This window comes from Narcine bancroftii, chromosome 3 (assembly GCF_036971445.1).
Source record: "Narcine bancroftii isolate sNarBan1 chromosome 3, sNarBan1.hap1, whole genome shotgun sequence".
Taxonomy (NCBI): domain Eukaryota; kingdom Metazoa; phylum Chordata; class Chondrichthyes; order Torpediniformes; family Narcinidae; genus Narcine; species Narcine bancroftii.
This window is the reverse complement of record NC_091471.1, coordinates 211,947,999-211,970,795: the sequence shown is the minus strand read 5'-3', so window position 1 is coordinate 211,970,795 and position 22,797 is coordinate 211,947,999. Positions and strand designations below refer to the sequence as shown.

General features: G+C 41.5%; 1 protein-coding gene across 1 annotated transcript in view; it reads left to right on the top strand.

Moving 5' to 3' along the window:
• Positions 1-22,797, top strand: part of ablim2 (actin binding LIM protein family, member 2) — a 381,413-nt gene that overhangs the window by 314,189 nt on the left and 44,427 nt on the right. The window contains exons 17-21 of the mRNA XM_069923131.1: positions 4,381-4,519; positions 4,707-4,765; positions 7,738-7,783; positions 7,875-7,882; positions 9,179-9,259. Of these exons, the coding sequence (XP_069779232.1) occupies positions 4,381-4,519; positions 4,707-4,765; positions 7,738-7,783; positions 7,875-7,882; positions 9,179-9,259 (333 nt within the window). The remainder of the gene's footprint in view (positions 1-4,380; positions 4,520-4,706; positions 4,766-7,737; positions 7,784-7,874; positions 7,883-9,178; positions 9,260-22,797) is intronic.

Sequence of the window (22,797 nt, the reverse complement as noted above, 5' to 3'; positions counted from 1 at the left end):
TTTAATGTTATTAGCTTTGAAAAACTCTTTTGTTGCTTTAGCAGTATGTTTGGGATCATTGTCTTGCAGTGTGATGAAGCAGCGTCCAATGAGTTTGGAGGTATTTGCGTGAACATGAGCAGATATAATGTTTCTATACACCTCAGAAATCATTTTACTACTGCCATTAGCAGTTACATCAATGAAGACAAGTGTGCCAGTCCCTGTGGTACTACCATACAAGTCTAGGCAAAAACACCATGTTCCACAGATGAGGTGGTATGCTTTTGACCTTGGACAGTTCCTTTATGCCTCTCCACTTTGCTCTTGCTATCACTCCGATGCAAGTTAATCTTGGTCTCACCTGTCCACAAGACTTTTTTCCATAATTCTACGGGCTCTTTTAAATACTTCTTGGCAAAATGTAATCTGGCCATCCTATTTCTGTGGCTAACTAGTGGTTTCCATTTTGCAGTGTAGCCTCTGTATTTCTGTTCATGGTCTTCTGTGAAGAGTAGTCATTGAGACATCCATATCTGCTTCCTGCAGAGTGTTTCTGATCTGTTTGACATGTGTTTGGGGATTTTTCTTCATTATGATGAGAATTCTTCTGTCAACAGCAGTGGAGGTCTTCCTTGGCTTACCAGTCCCTTTGCGATTACTGAGCTCTCACCAGTAAAAATCTTTCTTCTTAATGATATTCCAAACAGTTGATTTGTGTAATTCTAAGGTTTGGGTGATGTTTCTTACAGTTTAATATCGTTGTTCACCCTCAGATTGGCTTCTTTGACTTTCATTGGCACAACTTTGGTTCTCACATTGAAAAATGGCAACTACAGACTCTAAAGGTGATCAAAAGCTTAGAAGCAAACCAAGCTCTCTTAAACCTTCACCAACGAAGCAATTAAACATACCTGAATGTGAAGCCAAACATTGTGGTGCCCTGAAATGAGGGGACTATGTCCAAAAAGTGCTGTAATTTGTACATGGTCAAACCAAAATGTATACAAATAACCTTGAATAAAATCGGGAATGTGCACTCTAATTACTTGTGAATTGTTGAATTACAAATTTAAAAAACTGGATAACACAGGGCCAAATAAAGGAAAAAGGTGTATTTAGCCCAAATGTTATTGAGGGCACTGCTTTCTACAAGTCTAAAAACTTTTACCATCTGTTGTTATATTTTGTGCTGCTGCCTGTGTAGGGCTACTTGCCAGACTACATGTGGAGGACTGTGAATGGTTCTAATCTCATGATTTGAGAAAAGATATTCTGGCTTTAGAGGCAGTGCAGAGGAGGTTCACCTCATTGTTGATGGGAGATGAAGGGGTTCTCTTCTGAGGAGAGGTTGAGTAGCCTGAGATATTATTGTTTAGAAGGATGAAGGCAAATCTTATAAAAACATAAAATTATGAAATGAGTAAGTAAGGTTTCTACTGGTGGGTCTGACTAGAACTAGGAGACATCACCTCAAGACTTGGGGGAGTAGATTTAGGGCATAGATAAGGAGGAACTGTTTTTCCTAAAGAGTAGTGAATCTTGAGAAAGCAGTGGATTCTACCCCATTGACTGTATTTAAAGCATACATAAATGTTTGAAGAATAGGATAATTAAGTGTTATAGAAGGAATAGGCAGTTAAGTGGAGCTGAGTCCACAGCCTGATTCGTCACTTGAATGGTAGCACAAGCTAGACAGGCCAGATGGCCTCCTCCTCCTCTTACTTTTTATGAGACAAAGGCAAAGAAACTTTGGAAGAGATTTCTTTATTTTTGAGTTAAAGCAGCTGAAGGGACAGCCACCAAATTCAGCTTAGATTAAGCTGTAGGTCAGAGAAGGGCTGAAGAAAATTATCGAGATGAGGACTGCTTAGTCCTTCAAGGTTATTTGAAGATAATATTAAAATTAATGGGTGGCATGGTTAGCATATCAGTTAGTGCAATGCTGTTACAGTGCCAGCGACGGTGACCAGGGTTCGAAACCCGCACTGTCTGTAAGGAGTTTCTACGTTCTCTCTCTGTCTATGTGGGTTATTCCCAGGGGCTTCAGTTTCCTCCCACCCTTCAAAACGTATGGGGATTGTAGGTGAATTGAGTATAATTGGGCACCACAGGGTCGTGGACCGAAAGGCCTTGTTACTGTGCTGTATGTCTACATTTAAATTTAATTTAAAAAAAATTAAATTATCAATTGACCAGGAACCAATGTAGGTCAGTGAACCTGAATGTCTCTTTTTGAATGTGGGCAGATAGCGGAATGTTGAACATAGGTGAAAGGAGGCTTGACAAGAGCATATTGGAATAATTATGGCTCGAGCTAACAAAGCTTCAATCAGAGTTTCAGTGTTGATGTGCTTAGCCAGGGGTCTGGTCATAAAACAACACAAAAATAATGCCTTTCTCCCAATATCCAGATCCTGAACTCTCTCCAGTCCAGTAAATCTATTGTGGCTCTGTAACTCACAGAATCACACAGAAGGAACAGGCTCTTCAGCCTACCATGTCTATGCTGACCATCGAGTTCCTAAATTTAAATTTAGACCTACAGCACAATAACAGGCCATTTTGGTCAATGAGTCCGTGCTACCCAATGAACACCAAATTAACCTACACGCCCAGTACATTTCTAATGGTGGGAGGAAATTGGAGCTCCCAGGGAAAACCCATGCAGACACAGGCAGAATATACAAACTCCTTGCAGATAGCGCAGGATTCGAATCCAGGTCCCAATTGCTGATTGCCCGAACCACTACACTAACCATTGCCATGCCTATCTGATTTAATTCCCATTTCCCAGCATTGAGCCCAAGCCCAAATGTGCCTTGGTGATTCAAGGGCTCATTAAAGTGCTTCTCAAATGTGGTAAGGAGACCACCTTTTTGTGCTGTGCTCTCCTAATTGCAGCCATCCTCTGGGGGAAAAAGTTATTTTTCATCCCCTATAATTCTATTACTCCTCACCTTAAACTTACATCGCCTGGTCCTGGATACCTCTGATTAGGGAAAAGTTTCTTATTATCTGCTTGTCCATGGCCCTCATAATTTTGCATGCCTCCATCAGGTGCCTCCTCAGCCTCATCTGTTCCATGGAAAATGGCCTCAGCCTATCCAATCTCACCACATAATTGAAACATTCCATTCCAACAACATCCTAATGAGTCTAAATGGGAAAGTCTGCAGATCCTGGGGTTGTAGTGTGATTCACAAACATGCTGGAGAAAGTCAACAGGTCACATCTATAGGAAGTAAAGGGTAACCCAATTTCAGGCCTGAACCCTTCATTAAGGTATCAGCAAAAAAAAAGCAGGCGTTCGAATGAAATAATGTGAGTGGAAGGAGAGAGGCGAGCAGAGGATGGAGGAAGGGGCAGGAGAGGACCACAGGCTAATACATCATAGGTGGATATAGATGGGAAGTTAGAAGAGAAAAAAAGCTGATGGTGAAGGGTAGCTCTGAAATGAGAGGGAATCGAAGGTTGTGGGGAATGGGGAAGAGAGAACGACACCTGGGGAGAGTTGTTTAATGGACACTGGAGAAGTCAATGTTAATGCCATCTGATTGGATAGTGCTTAGACTGAATAATAGGTGTTGTTTTTCCAATTGGCAGTGCATGAGGCCATGGATAAACATGTCAGTGTGGGAATGGTGTGTGGAATTAAATTGGTTGGCCACTGGGATGTCCCTGTTCTTGCATTAGGCAGATCCACAGTGCTCAACAAAATGATTTCCCAGTCTGCATCCAGTCTCTCCAATGAAGAAGAAACCACAACGAGAGCACCAGATGCAGGAGATGATCCCTGCTGATTCATAAGTGAAGTGTTGCTTCACTTGTTTGTGTCCCTGAATAGTGATGAGGGAGGAGGTACTTTTTGCTTGTATCTTGATGAAGGGCCCAGGTCCAAAATGTTGGTTACTCTTTTCTTCCTTTTTTTTTGGAATATTTTATTTCAATTTTCCATATATGTATTCATGTCAAAATATAAAATATAATACCCTTTACTTCCAATAGATGCTGTGTGACCTGCTGAGTTTCTCCAGCACTTTTGAGCAACGTGCATCCTGATGAGTGTCCCTTATATCCTCCCCAGTGCAATTATGCCCATTGTATACTGTGGTGACCAGAATTGCACACAGTATTCAAGTAGTGGCCTTTTCCTTCTTCCCTCCTCCTCTTAACTTATTAGATCTCCCAAAATCCATCACCTCACATTTATTACATTCCATCTGCCTAGCTTATCAGCTGATCAATGTTGCTCTGCAGCCTATAACTATTCTCCTCATTATCAACATAACCACTGATTTTCACGTCATATGCACAAAAAAGGAAGAGAAATTGTAATTTGTGCCTTGTATTTTGTCTGTATTCTATCTGCATTTTATTTGCATTTTGTGCTTGCCCTAGGTGAAGACAAGCCCATTGAAGGGGAAAGTGGAGGCTGCAGTTGACTCTCATGATTTGGACCCTAAATCATCATCTCGAAGTCCAGCTGCTGATAGAGAAATGCTACAAAGATCGAACAGCGAGTCACACTTTCAAACTAGTAAGTGCATTCCACACTTTGAAAATTTAATTCCTATTTGTGTGTTTGACAATTAGATTATTTAATCCATTAAATAATAAAACATGGAAGGCTATGTCTATTAGAGGCCAGCGTTAAACCACTGGAGATACAAATCAAAGAAATTAGATACTTATTGGTTGACCAAATCATAATTACTTTGTTACAGGAATTCCTCACTCCAAATCAGCTTCCCTTCCTGGATATGGAAAAAATAAATTACACAAGGTAAAGAAATATAATATTTAAACATTTCAGCAACTGTTTAGTTCATGATATTGTTATGGAATAAGTTAATAAAATTATAATAAAATATATATTAAAAGGGTAAGATTGTGAGGTTTGGTTATAAGGTCACATTTCACAAACAAACATTTCATTTGCCATGCAAAAGCTATGCAAGGATAGACTTCATGTCTGCAGTTGGCTTTGCAGAGACAATGGGAAGGGCTTGTGAGAGTAATAGACCAGCATGTTTGAACAGTGTCCAAGCTCAAAAACTGGGAAGTCTTTTGCTGCTAAATTGGTCCCAGAGTTTTAAATTTCTGGTTGAAGTTTGTTGTTCTAAAAAGGGCCATATGGATTTGCAGAGAAAAAACATCCATTGTTTGGGAGAGTATTCTGCAACATTTCATGGTGAAGGCTACAAGTTGGCAGACCTGCTGCATGACCCCATTTCAAGATGGGTTTTGAGTTCTGAGTTTAGCCTATTCTAAATCTCTGTAGTCAATTGCAGAGGTTGTGGCTGGTTATTGTGTTTCTCCTGAAATAGGGGAAAAAGAAAAACTTGTGGTAACCTGGAAGAAGAGGTTATCTTTTGGAAGAGGGGACAAGTTTCTTCAGTAAGACACTTCAATTGCTGATTGAAGGAGATCAGTTTGTGTGTCCAATGAACAACAAATATCTCTCTGAAACCAACAAAGTCCTTTCTGAGTGGTAACAACTTAAGTTAAAGCCCCAGAGCCTGGTGAACATAATATATACTTAACTCTGTACACAATATGGAAGATGGCCTGATACCAGTGAACTTGGAAAAGTGAAAAAGAACTTTCCTGAACACATAAACATTACAGACCTGTGTGCCTAAAATTAGAAGGGGGTTAAGTTCGGTTAAGTTAATAGTAATAAGTTAAGTAAATAGTAATAAGTTAAGTATTGATCTTATTATTCTGTATTAAGAAAATAAAACTAATTTTGTTTAAGTAGCCATTGTCTTGGGGAATTTCTGTCGCTGCTGATTTGAGTCCTTTGGGCTCGTAACAAGATAGTGACATACGTGAATCAACCATTGAAAAGTCTTGAATAAGAGCTAAATGCAGTTTGCTGATATGGAATGCAGATATGCAGGTTGTGATTAAACAGATGATTAAAATTGTTTGAAAATAAGAAAAGAGAAGTTAAGAAGATTCATTGCTCCTAAATTCTGCTGAAGCCCATGAAAAATAGCAGGAACATGTACTGGGCATTGAGGTTAAGTATGGAAGTTGCTGCATACCAAGGGTTAAAGCACCTGAAGAAACTCTGAGAAAATGTACAAACAGAAATCCTAGACTTGCTGACTATAGCTTATGAAAATGACAAGAGGCAAAACAGCCTTGAAGTTACTTCCCACAGCAACGGAAACTGCTTGCAAAAGAGAACATAAAAACAATTTTTGTAATAGCTTGCAATTACAAGCAAAGGACAGGAATAAGAATACTAACAAAGGAAAGAAAAGCACACAATTACTATTGGACAATAACACCTACTACAATTAAGGTGTGATTGGCCACTTTGATTAGATTGCATGCAGGGGATTAGTTATCTTGCAATTATTATTGGTTATTAACATCTGCAAATTAATATCATGATTGGTGATTTCCTAAGGTAAAGGTATCTATTAACAAATACAGTTCTTCTTGGATGTATAGCGCTATCTGCATGAATTCTTTAGAGCAGATTGCTTTCAGAGACTATGCTACTCTCCTTGTGCACAAGCTAAATAAATCATGATTGGAATGAGCACTGGTTGTCGGACTCTTACTGTTCATCTCCAGCTCACCTGTACTAACGTTGGCCATGCCCTCTCCGTGCTACTTATTAATTATAGTAGTTTCACAGCAGATGCTGCAGAGTTGTCAGCTGACTGCTTAATCAAAGCCTATGAAAATAGCTCCATGCAATTATTAAAGTTAGTCATGGCAGCACATACATATATAATAATGGAACATTGCAGAATACATTCAAACAAGTAACTGTACCACAAAAGGCCAACAGTGCAGGAAATCTGAAATGGAAACAGAAACTGCTAGCAACTCTCAACAGCTTCTTTCTTTGGCTTGGCTTTGCGGACGAAGATTTATGGAGGGGGTAAAAGTCCACGTCAGCTGCAGGCTCGATTGTGGCTGACAAGTCCGATGCGGGACAGGCAGACACGGTTGCAGCGGTTGCAGGGGAAAATTGGTGGGTTGGGGTTGGGTGTTGGGTTTTTCCTCCTTTGTCTTTTGTCAGTGAGGTGGGCTCTGCGGTCTTTTTCAAAGGAGGTTGCTGCCCGCCGAACTGTGAGGCGCCAAGATGCATGGTTTGAGGCGATATCAGCCCACTGGCGGTGGTCAATGTGGCAGGCACCAAGAGATTTCTTTAGGCAGTCCTTGTACCTCTTCTTTGGTGCACCTCTGTCACGGTGGCCAGTGGAGAGCTCGCCATATAACACGATCTTGGGAAGGCGATGGTCCTCCATTCTGGAGATGTGACCCACCCAGCGCAGCTGGATCTTCAGCAGCGTGGACTCGATGTTGTTGGCCTCTGCCATCTCGAGTACTTTGATGTTAGGGATGAAGTCGCTCAAATGAATTTTGAGGATGGAGCGGAGACAACGCTGGTGGAAGCGTTCTAGGCGCCGTAGGTGATTACTGATTTATGTCACAATTTATCAAGCTCTAAAACTAATTGGCATTGGAATATTATTTCAGGTTGTATATTACCGAACCAAACTAAAGTGAGTTTTGCTCAACCTAACCTCAGAGGCTTAATGTGATTAAAAAATAAGTCAATGCAAGGCACTGGATGTCCTTAACTTTAATCATTCTCAGTAAAATTTTCGATAAAAAGTTTTGGATATAGAAAGAATGTTTATCACACAATAATTGTTAAAATCAAATTATCAAATTGTTTACATTATTAAAATCTGCTTATATTTATTTCTCCACTGTCTCTTTTAGACTTCAGACTTTGAATCAACTCATGATACCAGCTGGGGAATGAGAGGTGAGCAACCATTTCCAGTACTGTAGCACCTTATGTTCAATGAATATAACTATTTTCAGTAATATGTTCTATTGTATTCTTGTTTTTACAGAATACAAGGTAAGAAGTTAACCTCTCCTCTTAAGTCCTCAATTTTCATCCACCAGATGCATCTGACCAGGTTATGATCTTGCCTTTTCTTCAATCATGTTTAATTATTTAGTGTATTAAATTTCAGAGGTATTTATCAAGAAATGCTGGGCTTCATAAATGCAAAGAACCAGGATATTGGTTGCCTCAGAATGAATTCTTTATGTTGACAGTGGCATGAAAGAGATTGAAGTGAAAATTAGTGGTTGTCTTTTTGCTGCTGTCTGGCAATTCTTAACAAGCAGTTTGCTGAAAAGAAGAGACAACGTTAAATGAATTTATCTCTTACCAAACCTTACATAGAACAAACATGAAAATGATTTTTTAAAAATTTCTCTATTGTCCAACTTTCACATTTCCATCCTTTTGTTCATTCTCCACCCTCTTTAACCTCATAATTGGCCTGCTGCCGTACCTCATTGTACTACTTTGCCAAATTCCCAGCCCTTGCTAAAAAAGTTCCATCTAGGGTTTGATTGAAATAAGAAACATGTTCATGACTCCATCTTTATCAAGCTCGTCTTCTTGGCAACACATTTTTATTCAGGCGCCTTCCTACCTTTTGCTCATACTTTGATGAAGGTCTTAAGCCTGAAATATTGATAATCTTTATCTTTGCTATATAAAGAATACTTTGACCTGCTGAGTTTCTCCTGTATTGTGTTTTTATTTCATTTCCTTCCCCCCCATGTTGCACTGACATCGTATCACTACCACTTATTCTGTTACCTTATTCCTATAGCATTTAATACTTATTTGATTTGAAGTAGAGAGGTTAACTACTTCCACCACTGAATCTCTTTTCTGATGGTTTCCTTACGCTCATTAAATTCACCTTCCACTTGCATTCCCCTCATATCCTTCTCTAAGACTTTCCAGTCTTTGCCAGGTCTTATACATGGACACACACCAACATTCATGAGGAATTTATATAGAGTTGAATAATCATGTGACAGATTGTTCAATATTGATACTTATAATGTTTTGCACCAATTACAGAATAAGTAGAGAAATTATAAAGTCATTGGAGAAATGGGAAAGAAAAACAAATAGGAAGTGAAAGATGAATCAGACAAAGCTTTGAGCTGGTGTTTTATTTTGGCAAGAATGAAAGCAGCATATGAAGTTGATTGGACAACAAGTGGACTAAAGCGTTCTTTTACAGTCTTAAAATGTTCCAGGTTTTAAACTTGGCAATAGAATTGGAAAAAAAATGTAATATGCAATTGGGTTATCCCATTGCTAAATTACTTTTACCTGTTGCAGATTTATCCTTATGAAATGTTAGCTGTTACAATGAAAGCTCGTGTCAAATTACCAAAGGACGTGGACAGGACCAGGTTGGAGGTACGAATGTTTGCAGTGAATAGGGGTGTTTTTATGTCATTCCTGCATAATTAGAACTTACGTCAACTAAGTAAGTTCATTTCATACCAACTTTGAGCACATTTTAATAAGCAAAATGTTAAAGGTTGAGATGTAAAAGAGAGAATATGCTTCAACTACAAACAACTGTCAGCATTTCCATTAAATTCAGGTATTGTGTTTTTCTTTGGCATATGCTAAAATAATTACTCGTGTTATTGGTTTTAGATGCTTGTTTTTGGGTAATTTTGTTTCTGAGGAAATTGAACTCTGAAGTTTCTGTGACTATTTGAGACTGGCTAGTATATATTTTAACAGTAGGATATCCAGAGACTGCTTAAATTCTTTTAACATTCTTTCTGATAATCGGTGGTTGTCATAATCTCAATAATTAGCAGAAGCAGAATAACATTTCTTCTGAGTTAACATGGTTCGTACAGGGGTAGATTAGCAGGTGAGTTCTGATTAAAAATATAATCATGGAAAAATTATACAAAGGAGCTCATTTAACTCATTGGGTTGAAATAGGTGACTCATCTCATTTTCCATCACTCAGTTCATCTTCATGTGCACAAGTGGTGCCTCACATCTGGGTTCAATCTTGATCTCTTAATGCATTGAATTTTCATATTCCCTGGATAGTCCTGCTTCCTCCCAAATGCTTATTTGAAGATTGTAAATTACCCTTAATGTCGGTAGTTGATAAGAGAATCAAATGGGAGATGTTGATCATTGATAGAGAATAGTTTACAGGTAAATAAATAGGGGAATGAAATTGATGGCATTGCTATAAAAGCCACCACCAACTCAAAGGGCCAACAGGTCTCCTTCTAAGTTCAAAGCAAATATGAAAAAAATAAGGCTTTCAACTTCTATCATACTTTCAAACATTGAGCTATTTCCTTTCCTCGTCATGTTCTCCAATCCAGACAATATCCTGATGTCTTTCCTTCACCCTCTCCCAAGCTTTCAGGCCCTTTCCCTAATGAGGTGATCAGAACTGAACAAAACACTCTTAAATATAACCAGAGTTCTATAGAGCTGCAACATTACATTCGATCTCTTGGAATGCAATCCCTCAACAAATTAAGGCCAGCATACCATCCACCTTCTTAACTACCCGCTCAACTTGTGTGGCAACCTTGAGTGATCTATCGATTTGGACACTTAGCTCTCTTCCTCCACATTGCTAAGAATCCTGCTATTAACACCTCACTGCAACAGTCCATCGATCTTGCAGGGTTCAAGACAAACACCACCATCCCGATACCAAAGAGGGTGACAATAGCAGGGCTCAATGACTACCACCCTGTGGCACTAACCTCACCATTATAAAATGCTGTGAGTGTCACAGGATCCATTTCAGTTCGCCTATAGAAGAAACTGTTCCACAGACAATGCTATAAGCCTTGTTGCTTCACTCCATCCTAGCACACCTAGAAAACGACAACAGAAAGACCACAGTGTGTCAAGGTCAGTAGCAGAATATCGAGCACCATCATGTTGAGCACTGGTGTACTTCAAGGTTATGTGCTCAGCACACTCCTGTTCGTGCTACTAACTCACGTCTGCATCACCAAATCCAGCCCCAACAGGGTAATCAAGTTTGCAGTTACCTCATCAGCAAAGAGTCGCACTGCAGAAAAGAGGTGGAAAATAACATGAAATGATGTGACAGTAACAACCTGAGTCTCACTGTGGACAAAATGAAGGAAATGATAGTGGACTTCAGGAGGACCAGGAATTACCACACCCCACTAATTCTGTAGTAGAGAGAATGGAGAGTACCACGTTCCTTAGAATTCACTTAATTAGGACCTATCATGGAGACTCAGCATCTCCTCACCTGTCAGGAGATATTGAAGTAGGCAAGGCTTACAGCCACCATTGTGTCACCCTTCTATAGGAGCTCTATTGAGAGCATCCAGGCCGGCTGCAGCACAGTGTAGTACAGTTGCTGCAGAGAAATGGATTAGAGATCAAACCACAGGACCACAAGAATGACAGAGAGGATCACTGGAATCTCCCTCCCCCACATTGATGTGATTGACTAGAGAGGGCATGTAAAATCATTGAGGACCCCCTCCACCCTGCAAACAGAATCTCTCAGCTGCTCCCATCGGGGAAGAGATACAGGAGTATCAGTCTGGCGGATCAGCAGCTTCTTCCCACGGGCAGTGAGAATGCTGAACAACCAAAGGAACTGCTCACACAAGCCATCTGAGACTCTCGTATTCATTAAACAATATTTGTATGGGCAAAATACTTGACCTGCATATGTTTTGTCTGTATGTGAGTTATGTCTGGTTGAGGACTGGAGAATGCTGTTTCGTTCAGTTGTACAGTCAGGTGACAACGAACTTGATTTTGCCTTCAAGTTCTATTTATTATTATTTTATTTGTATTTTCAACTTCGATCTACCTTAGTGTATCACTTCACACTTTTCCAAATCAAATCCACTCTGCATCCTGTCTGTTTCATGTTGTAACTTTCAACAACCTTATGCACTCTCCAGAACTCCACCTTCCTTCAGGTAATCTTAATCTTACTGATCCACCCCTCTGCTTCCTCATCCAAGTCATTTATAAAAATCACAAAGAGCAAGGATTCTAGACCGATCCTAAACACCATATATAGAAAAATACTTTGTATCCAACATCTATAGGGATTGGAGGATGCCGAATAAATGTATTTTCTGGTTGCTTAAAACTTATTCTTACAATGCCTAACAAATATACGTGGTTTAACAACGACAACATCTACAAATTTGCAAACAATACCATAGTAGTGGGTCGTTTAAAAAGAGATGATGATACAGGAGGGAGATTGAAAACTTGGCTGAATGGTGCAACAACAATAACCTTGCACTCAATATCACCAAAACTAAGGAGCTGATTGTTAACCAGAGCTATACAATCCAGTGATCATTGGGGGAAATCAAAGGTAGAGAGAGTGAGCAAATTAAAGTTCTTGGAAGTCACCATCTCAGAGGATCTTTCCTGGAGCCAACACATTAATAGTGTCGTGAAGTGAACACGTCAGCGCCTCTACTTCCTCTGAAGTTTTCAGAAGTTTGTTATGACATCAGAAAATTTATACAGATGTGTGGTGGAAAGTGTGCTAACCAGCTGCATTATGGTCTGTTATGGGGACACCAATACTTCGAGAATAAAGCCCTGCAAAAGTTAGTGGATACAGCCAGGACATCACAGGCAAACTCCTTCCCACTATTGAGAACATCTACAGGGACACTGCCATTGGAGAGCAGCAGCAATCATCAGTGATCCACACTATGCAGCACACACTCTTTTCTCACTGTTGCCATCAAGAAAGAGGTATAGGTGCCACAAGACTCGCACCACTAGGTTCAGGATCAACTTCTCCTCTCTCTTCCCCCCCCCCCCCCACCCCAATCAGACTCCTAAGCAACAAACTCAATCAGAGGCTCATTTAAGGATTTACTTGTGCAGATTATTGATTTTCTTTCTTTCTGTATTGCACAGTTGTTTACATTTAGTAAAAGAAAAAAGTCTGTAGTCACTATGGTTGAAGTAAAAACACAATGCTGGGAAACTCATCAGGCCAAAGAGTGTCCCTTATGTTCAAAAGTTAAAAGGTAAATAACCAACATTTCAGGCTTGAGCCCTTCATCAAGGTATAAATAAATATAGCGGAGGAAGAGTTGGGGGCCTTACCTGTGTAGGTTTGTAGCATGGATTGCTCCACAAAGCCCATCAACAGGCAGGCATAGATGGGATCCATGCAGGTACCCATGGCTACTCCTTTGATTTGAAGGAAGTGAGATTTGTCAAAGGAGAAGTTGTTTAGAGGGAAGACAAATTCTGCCAGGCAGAGAAAGTGACTGGTCAGGTTTCTCATCCTTTGAGACTTCCTATATGGGGGAATGGAGGTACGAAGGGATTGGACATCCATAGTAAAAATGAGGAGGTCCAGTTCAAGGAATGTGAAGTCATTGAAGAGGTAGAGGACATGTGAGGTATAGGTGGGGAGGGATTTGACCGTGGAGAAAAGATGGAGTCACGGTAAGATGAAACTAGTTCGGTGGCGCAAGAGTAGGTGGAAACAGTGAGTCTACCCGGATGGTTGGGTTTATGTATCTCAAGTATAAGACAGAACCGAGCATTGCAGGGATGGAAGACAATGTTGGAGGCCATGGAAGGGAAGAGACTAGAGGGTGATGAGTGTGGAGGTGGTGTTGGGGATGGTGACTTGATGAGCTGTGGTTGGGTCCTGTGGAAGGGGGAAGCAGGAGGAGGTGTTTGAGAGTTGTTGTCTGTCCTCATCAAGAGGTCAGTGCACCAGACCACAACAGCCCCACCCTTGTCTGCAGGTTTGATGGTGAGGTTGGGAGTGTTGTGGAGAGGAGAGCATTCAAAGGAGGTAAGATTAGAATAAGAAAGGGGAGTGGTAAAGTTGAGATAGTGGATGTCTTGGTGGCAATTGGTAATAAAATGATCCAGAGCGGGAAGCTGTTTACATTTGCTTACATGTGTACATTGTGGGTATTTGTTTTTGCACTACTGGTAATTCTGCCTGGTCCACAGGAAAAAGAATCTCAGGTTTGTATGTTGTGTCATGTATGTACTCTGACAATTAATCTGAAATCTGATCATTATAAAGAGTTTAAAAGACAAAAATACTGTACTTTCTTTTTCAATATTTTTATTAACATTGAAATTTCACATCCAAAAATTCAGAGTACATTTGGATATATGTTAAAATTCAAAAATTACACTTAAATGATATCATTTCATCCAAGGTACCCCACATTTTAGTCAAGCAGATTATATTGTATTGATATTATATTATTTTATTATTTAAAAAAAGGAAAATCTAAACCCACAACCAAGAAGGAAGATGTTTGGCCAAAAATAAAAGACAGAATTCTTATCAGAATGATAAATTATTTCATTGGTCAACACTTCTACTTTCATAACAAAAATATGATAAAAGTAATTCAAAATGATCCCACAGTATTTGAAAATGTAAATTCAAATTGGAAATTGAGCATCTAATTTTCTCTAAGTCTAAACATGACATGACATATCCACTGAGCATGATTAGGCAGGGTAACATCCTTACATCTGAGCAACACCACCCACCTAGCCACAAGAGAAATAAAGGCCAATAAATGTAGGTCAGAATTCGTTAACGTTATGTCACTCTCTCCAACAATACCAAATAAAGCAGTTAATGGATTTAGTTTAAAATTAACTTTAAAAAATACAGAGAAAGTTTGAATTACTTCAATCCAATATTTCTCAGGACTCTGGCATGTCCAAAACATATTAATTAATGAAGCATCTCCATTGTTGCATTTATCATAACGAGGAGATACATCCACATAAAAATGAGATAGTTTAACTTTGGACATGTGAGCCCCATGCATGGACTACTTTAAATTGTAGGAGAGAGCAATGGGCACATAAAGAAGAGATAGTAAACAATTTGAAAATTACATTTCAAGTTTCTTCAGGAATTAAAAGCTGTAGGTACTGTTCTCAAGCTTTTTAAATTTTATATGAGGGAGCCTCTCTTATTCTCAACAATACATCATAAATGTTAGACATGGAACCATTATAGAAAGGTTGTAAATTAAAAATTACATCAATTCTTATCAGTCCTGTGAGGAAATGTATGTAATTGAGATCTTACAAAATCTCTAATCTACAAATAACAAAAAAATGAGTATTTGGTAGACCATATTTAACTGAAAGTTGTTCAAAGGAAATGAGACTCCTCTCAACAAATAAATCTTTAAAACATTTAATGCCTAATCTATACCATTCTTTAAATGTGACATCATTCATGGAAGGTTTTAAAAACAAAATTACAATAAATAGGATAAGAGAAAATATCATTAAGCCAAAATGTGTTCCAAATTCTATCTATATCCTCAAGTATGTTTAATCACCAGATTATTAGTTAATTTGTTTAGAGATATAGGAAGTGACGATCCAAGAAAAATGAGAGAAAGTTTTGTAACGGAATTAGGTTCCATAGTTGAGACAGTTGATATCTCAGCAGCAATTGGTAATAAAATGATCCAGAGCAGGCAGCTATTTACATTTGTTTACATGTATACATTATGTACAGTTTTATTTTGCACTACAAATAAGTGGTAAAGCTGTCTGCCCCACAGGAAAAAGAATCTCAGGGTTGTATGTTGCTTCATGTATATATTCTCGACAATAAATCTGATCAGTTTAAAATACAAAAATACTATACTGTACCTACACTGAACAAACTTCACTTTCATGAATATATAAACCTTAAAGCATTTCACTTTATTTTCAGTAACATTCTTTGAAAACATTTAACTGTCGCTGCATCTGCAGGTTCACCCCCCTCCACGGAGCCGCTCAAAAGACGAACAATATTATGGATAATTTACCCTCCCCATCCACCATGTTTACACCCAAAGCCTCTGACCAGGGCAACCCTCAATAAGCAGGGATAAGGAGACACTTAGAGGGAGTCATCCCAATGGCAAGTGGCATCAACCAGTTCTTCATCCTGGCAACCGCCATTGCTGTTTCACAACTTTATTCAAACAGCTACCATGAGCAAAACACTCCACTGGCTCAATATTTGCTCCCATCTTCAAAGGTTTCAGATCAGATTTTATTTATTGTCAGAGTACATACAAGACATCACATACAACCCTGAGAATTTTTTCCTGCAGGCACGGCAGAATTACCATGAATTGGTGGTACAAAAAAATAAATGGCATCCCCAGTGTTAACAAGTAAACAAATTGTGCAATACAGAGAGAACAAAAGAAAATCAATAAAGTACACAAGAGTCCTAAATGAGTTTGATTGAGTTTATTGTTGAGGAGTCTGATGGTGGAAGGGTAGCAGCTGTTCCTGAACCTGGTGGTGTCTTGTGGCGCCTAGACCTCTTTCCTGATGGCAGTACAAGAACAGAACATGCGCTGGGTGATGTGGGTCTTTGATGATTGCTGCTGCCCTCTGCTGGCAGTGTTCCCTGTAGACATCCTTGCTTGTGATGTCCTGGGCTATGTCCACTACCTTTTGGAAGGCTTTATGCTCAGGGATATTGGAGTTCCTGTGGCGGTGCACATCCTTGTGGTGAACTGGCCCCGCTTGTATTGCCACGTGGCGGGGCAGCCATGGGGAAATGGCGACATCAGAGGTTTCTCTCTGACTCCAGCATCCCTTCCGGCGCCCACCCTGGGCAGCGATTATGACGTCACAATGCACCAGGTGACTGAGCTCATGCTGCGCTTAAAGGGCCGGGCTGAATTTGAATGAAAACTGTCATTAATGACCCTTAACGTGGTGGCTGTGTTTCTTCCACTGCTCATACCACCACATTCCCATATTAGACCATAATGCAGACAGTCAACCCACTTTTCACCACACTTCTGAGGAAATTTGCCAGGGTTTCTAGTGTTATTCCAAACCTCTGCAAACTCTTGGGAAGTAGAGGCGCTGATCTGCTTTCTTCACAATGCCATTGATGTGTTGGATCCAGGAAAGATCCTCCAAGATAGTGTCCCCCCCAGGAACTTAAAATTGCTCACCCTCCCCACTTCTGATTCCCCCAATGAACATTGGATAGTACACCTCTGGTTTTCCCTTCCTGAAATCAACAATCTGTTCCTTAGTTTTGGTGACATAGTTGTTAGTGGTGCACCATTCAGCCAAGTTTTCAATCTCCATCCTGCAAGCTGATTTATCCCGTTTCTTTATACAACCCACTTTAGGTGGCGTTATTGTCATATCGAGCCACACAGTCATAGGTGTAAAGTGAGTAGAGTAGGGGATTGTGGAGATGATGTTTTACCAATCTTCATTGATTGTGGTCTGGAGGTGAGGAAATCCACGAGCCAATTGTACAGTGGGGTGTTCACTCCCAGGTCTTGGAGTTTGCTGATCAGTTTTGAGGTGTTAAATGCCAAACTGTAGTCAATAAAGAGCATCCTGATGTATACATCTTTTCTGTCCGGGTGTTCCAGAGCTTTGTGTAGAGCCAGTGAGATGGCAACCGCCATAGATCTGTTTCTACAATAGGTGAACAGGAATGGATCCATCTCACTGGTCAGACAGGAACTGATCTGCTTCATCACCAGCTTTTCAAAATACTTCACTGTTGATGCAAGTGCTACTGGTTGATAGTCATTAAGGAAGGTTACTTGATGCCTGTTAGAAACAGGTGGGTACCACTCCCTGCTGGAGTGAGATCTGGAAGATATCCATGAACATCTTGGTAAGTTGGTCAGCACAGATCTTTAACACTCAGCCAGGTACTCCATCTGGGCAGCATGCATGTCATCCTCTAATATGGACAAGATAGGATCATTGGGGGATGTGGAGGGGTGGTTTTTTCCACTGTTAATGTCAATGTCGTCAAATCGGGCATAAAAGGCATTGAGTTCCTCTGGGAGAGAAGCTTTGCAGTCTGCTACTTTACCAGATTCAGTTTTGTAACAAGTTATAGCATTTAGGCTCTGCCACAGCTTTCAGGTGTCCCTTTTTGTTTCCATTTTCATCCGTAATCTCCACTTCATCCGAGAGATAGCTTTCCACAGGTCATACCTGCTCCTGCTGTACTATCTGGATTTCCGGACTTAAATGCCTGTGATCTGGCTCTCAACAGGTTCCAGATTTCATTGTTCATCCAGGGCTTTTGGTTTGGAAAAACCCTGAATGATTAGGTGGGGATGCACTCATTCACAGCTGTTTTGATAAAGTGTGCGATAGCCCAGTGTACTCATTCAATTTCTCAGCTGAGTCCTTGAACATCGCCCAATCCACTGACTCGAGGAAGTCCTTTAACCATTCTTCAGCCTCCTGTGACCATTTTTTTGCTGTCTTGACATCAAAAACCTCTCTTTTTAGGCTCTCTGTATGAAGGCAGAAGTTTGTGTTACTTCAGAGAATATTCACTTTTACTATTTTAAAGTTAAATTCTTTTGCCTATTATTTTATTCCTAGTTATTTTAAATTTCTTATATGCACATCAAATCCACCATTTTACCTTCTCAGCTTCTTTCGATTCATAATTCAAAATATTCATGGCATCTTGATCAGCTTTTATTTCCAAGCTTTATTTAAAGATAGAAAAAACATAACATACAGTCCAATAATCGTCAAAAATTAATTTTACAAATATATATTGTAGTGCGCGTCGAAAGAACCAAAGACTTGTTGATCCAAACCAAGGCTTTTATTAACTAAAAGACTGGAGCGTATCACAAGTAGGTCGACCAGTCCAGAATGACCTGGTTTTGCTAGGAGCAATCGTTTAAGACCTGCCAGTAGGTGTGGCTACACTCTCAGCCAATCACAGTCATCCTACACTACCATCTGTAATATTTACATATACACATTGGTGATAGAATCTGTACTATCGCATTCACCCCTTCTTTGAGAACTGACCCCAGGGTGGATGGGGGTTAGGGGCTGTACCGGTCAGGGGGCCTGACCATCCAGCGTGACCGCCGTGGCGCCGGGATTGGGGTCGCCGGAGTCGTGTCGCCAGCAGCCCGTAGGGTGCGGCCACTGCTTCACTCAATTCCCCAACAGCATTGTCGACAGTCTGGCCTGAGCTGGTGGGGTGGTGCTGGTCCTTCTGTTCAAGCACATGACTTGGGGGAGAAGGAATAGGGGGAGTTTGGGTTAAAGGCACTGAAAAGCCAGTCCCAGCAGTGCAGGGATGCTCAGTTGGGGAAGGACTAATAGTTTGAAGTCTGTGAACGTGATGCCCTGGACTTTCAGGGTCGCCACGCAGTACCCCTTTACCCCAGTCGAGTGCGATCTGGTCGCCAATGAAATTCTCTGCGCAGTGGGGAGAATAGCCAGTCCACAACGGTGGGCCAGGTCTGGGCGAATAAAACTGTCAGTTGACCCCGAGTCAAATAAGCAATTAGTATAGTATCCATGCACTTTAATCAGTTCCATTGCTTTTGTGAGGGGCTGGGGGCAGTCCTGGTCGAGGGTTACTGATGCAGAGACTTGTAATGGGGACAGTGCAGTCCTGTGTGATGATGTCATGCAAACAGTTGGGCCTGAAAAGACAGAGTCAAGGTGTTGGTTTTGCTGCCTGCAGCCAACGGTAAGTGTTGGGGGTCGTTGCTTGCCATTGGCAGTGGAGCGGTCAGCAGTGGCGGGTCCCTGGTCAGCAGCATCAGTGGGTACCGGGTTGGCAGCGTCAGTCGCAGTGGCGTGTCCCTGGTCTGTGGCGGCGGCGGGACCCTGGGCGGCAGCAGCGGCGGTTCCCTGGGCGGCGGATCCCTGGTTGGCGGCAGCGGGATCCTGGTGGCCAGCGGCAGCGGGCGTTGAGGTCGGGGCAGGGGCCTGGTCAGATGTTGCTTCGTGAGGTAGGGTAAACGTCATTGCAGCGAGGGTGGGTTATACCTTCCGCGCTCGGCGTCTGCCCTATGATGTCAGGTGCTGCCACGCGGTGGAGTCCTCGCTCTCATTGGACGAGAGCTCTGAGGAAGAAGTGTTTGAATGGGAGGGTGGTGATTGGGCTTCACACAAGGCACTGTGATGGTGGCCATTTTGGATTGACTACAGCAAAGTGGCCGTTTTTAAAGCACTTCTGGCACCTGGCTTTTCTCGCCGGGCACTCGGACCTGCTATGCTTGTTCCTCCCGCAGAAATAACACTTTGGGGTTGCATCAGGCAGCATAGTGGCAGTAGAAGGGTAGAGGGAGGGCATCCTACTCACATCAGAGTGTGGGGTCCAGCCCTGAGAGAACATGTCCACGCTTTTGACTGCAGCCTCCATCATCTCTGCTATCTGGATCATGTCCTCTAGGTTTTCTCCCCCGTGCTCTAGCAAGCACTGCCTCACCTCATTTGATTGAACCCCGGCCACATAGGCATCCTGAATGAGATCGTCTGTGGTCTCTGCAGCAGTTCTGTCTGTGCAGGCACAGTCCCTTAGAATATAAGCTCTACAGGACTCACTGGACTGTTGCCTCCTTGTAGCTCTACAGGACTCACTGGGCTGTTGCCTCCTTGTAGCAAGTTTGTACCAAGCATAGACCCTGTTCACCGGTCGCTCGTAGAGCCCTTTCAGCACCTTCATGGCTGCGGCGTAAGTGGTCGCGTCCTGGACTCTCTGGTAGACTTTCGGGGACACCATAGTCATCAATATTAGTAGTCGATGGTTGTCCTCTATCATGGCAGGATCAGAGAGCTGTAAGTATGTTTCGAAGCATCTCACCCAGTGCTTAAAGTCATTCGAGGCTGTAGCTGACAGTGGGTTGATGTCGAGGCGTTCCAGCCATAGCATACGCTCCATCCCTTCAAAATTTTTTAGTTAATAAAATTGTAGTGTGTGGAAAGAACCAAAGACTTGATGATCCAAACCAAGGCTTTTATCAACTAAAAGACTGGAGCGTATCACAAGTAGGTCGACCAGTCCAGAATGACCTGGTCTGGCTAGGAGCAATCCTTTAAGGCCTGCCAGTAGGTGTGGCTACACTCTCAGCCAATCACAGTCATCCTACACTACCATATGTACATATACACATTGGTGAAAAAATCTGTATTACCACTCATATGAAAAACAAAAAAAACTCAAAAAAGACAGAAAAATAAAATTTAAAAAAAATTTTAAAAACCCCAAACCTGCCCTCCCATCCCTTCAGCCAGCTCCCTTAAGGGGAGCCAAAAATATAAATTATATACAAAAAAAAATTATAAATGTTAAGAACAATTCAAAGTATATCTAAACGCATATATTCCAAATACGAAGACTATTTGCTAACAAAAAAAGAATAATTATCATGTAAATTATAGGTAATTTTTTCCATAGCAAAACAAGTTTTCAATTCATTGTGCCAACGAAGTATATTAATCTCAGTATTGTCTTTCCAAGTACTCGCAACACATTTATGCGACTTCATTGGGGCGCCGGCGCTCAGGCTCCTCCACAGCCCACACTTTTTCCAGAAGATCCCGGACCCGGGATGTTCCACGCATACCCGGTAGAACTGCCAGATGCGCAGGAGCGTCTTCCGAAACTACACGGCGCGCCCCCGGGCCACCCAGCAATGTCGTGGGCTCACGGGCCCCTTTGTCGGTCGGGCCACCCACATGCACGGCTTCACGTGCACGCGGGGCGGCTATGACCGAACTCACCAAAGTGCCGGCACCATCTTGCGACTGCAGGATCGGCGCCAAGGTCAAGCTTTAATGGGCAGGAGTCCTCTGAGGTTTGGAGACACCCAACAATAACTCCTTGGATTCAGCTGTACAGGTAGGCCTCAGATCGTCTATACTTTTATATGGTAATTTCTTCTGAAGTTGAGTTTCAGATATCTTCACATTAGTAGCCATGATGAATCACTGTTATTCAAAAAACTGTAAATATTATTTTTAACCACTTTTATACTTTTTTAAATTGGGTATTTAATAATCCAGCTGGGGAAAGGTGGAACACGCATCTTTCTTCTACGCCATCTTGCCATGCCCCCCCCTTGATCAGCTTATTAAAAAATGTTCCAAAATATTAGGAATTACAGGAGAGGTTTATATTCATAACCATTTGCTCCAGAACTCGACAGACTCAGGATCAGGACCCATGGATTGGAGGGTAGCTAATGTTACCCCACTATTTAAAAAAGGGGGTACAGAAAAAGCGGGGAATTATTGGCCGGTGAGTCTATCATCAGTAGTGGGCAAAATGATGGAATCCATTATTAAGGATGTAATAGCGGAGCCTATGACTAGCAGAGAAGGGATCGGACGGAGTCAACATGGATTTACAAAAGGTAAATCGTGCTTGACAAATCTATTGGAATTCTTTGAGATGGTGACAGGTAAAATAGATGGGGGAGAGCCAGTGGATGTGGTGTACCTGGACTTCCAAAAGGCCTTCGATAAGGTCCCGCATAAACGACTGTCTTCCAAAATCAAGGCTCATGGGATTGGGGGCAAAGTATTGATGTGGATTGAGAACTGGCTGGCAGGTAGAAGACAGAGAGTTGGGATAAATGGCTCGTTTTCTGAGTGGCAGGCGGTGACCAGTGGGGTGCCACAGCGATCTGTACTGGGACCCCAGCTGTTCACAATTTACATTAATGATCTGGATGAGGGGATTGGATGTAATATCTCCAAATTTGCAGATGACACTAAGCTAGGAGGGGTTGTGTGCATGGAAGAGGGGGTCAGGAAGCTCCAGTGTGATTTGGATAAATTGAGGGACTGGGCACATACATGGCAAATGCACTACAATGTGGATAAATGTGAGGTTATCCACTTTGGTAATACAAACCGGAGGGCAGATTACTATTTGAATGGCAATAGATTAAGAGATGGGGAAGTGCAGAGAGACCTAGGGGTACTTGTACACCAGTCTCTGAAGGCGAGCATGCAGGTACAGCAGGCAGTTAAAAAGGCAAATGGTATGTTGGCCTTCATATCAAGAGGGTTTGAGTATAGGAACAAGGATACCTTACTGCAGCTGTACAGGGCCTTGGTGAGACCACACCTGGAGTATTGTGTGCAGTTTTGGT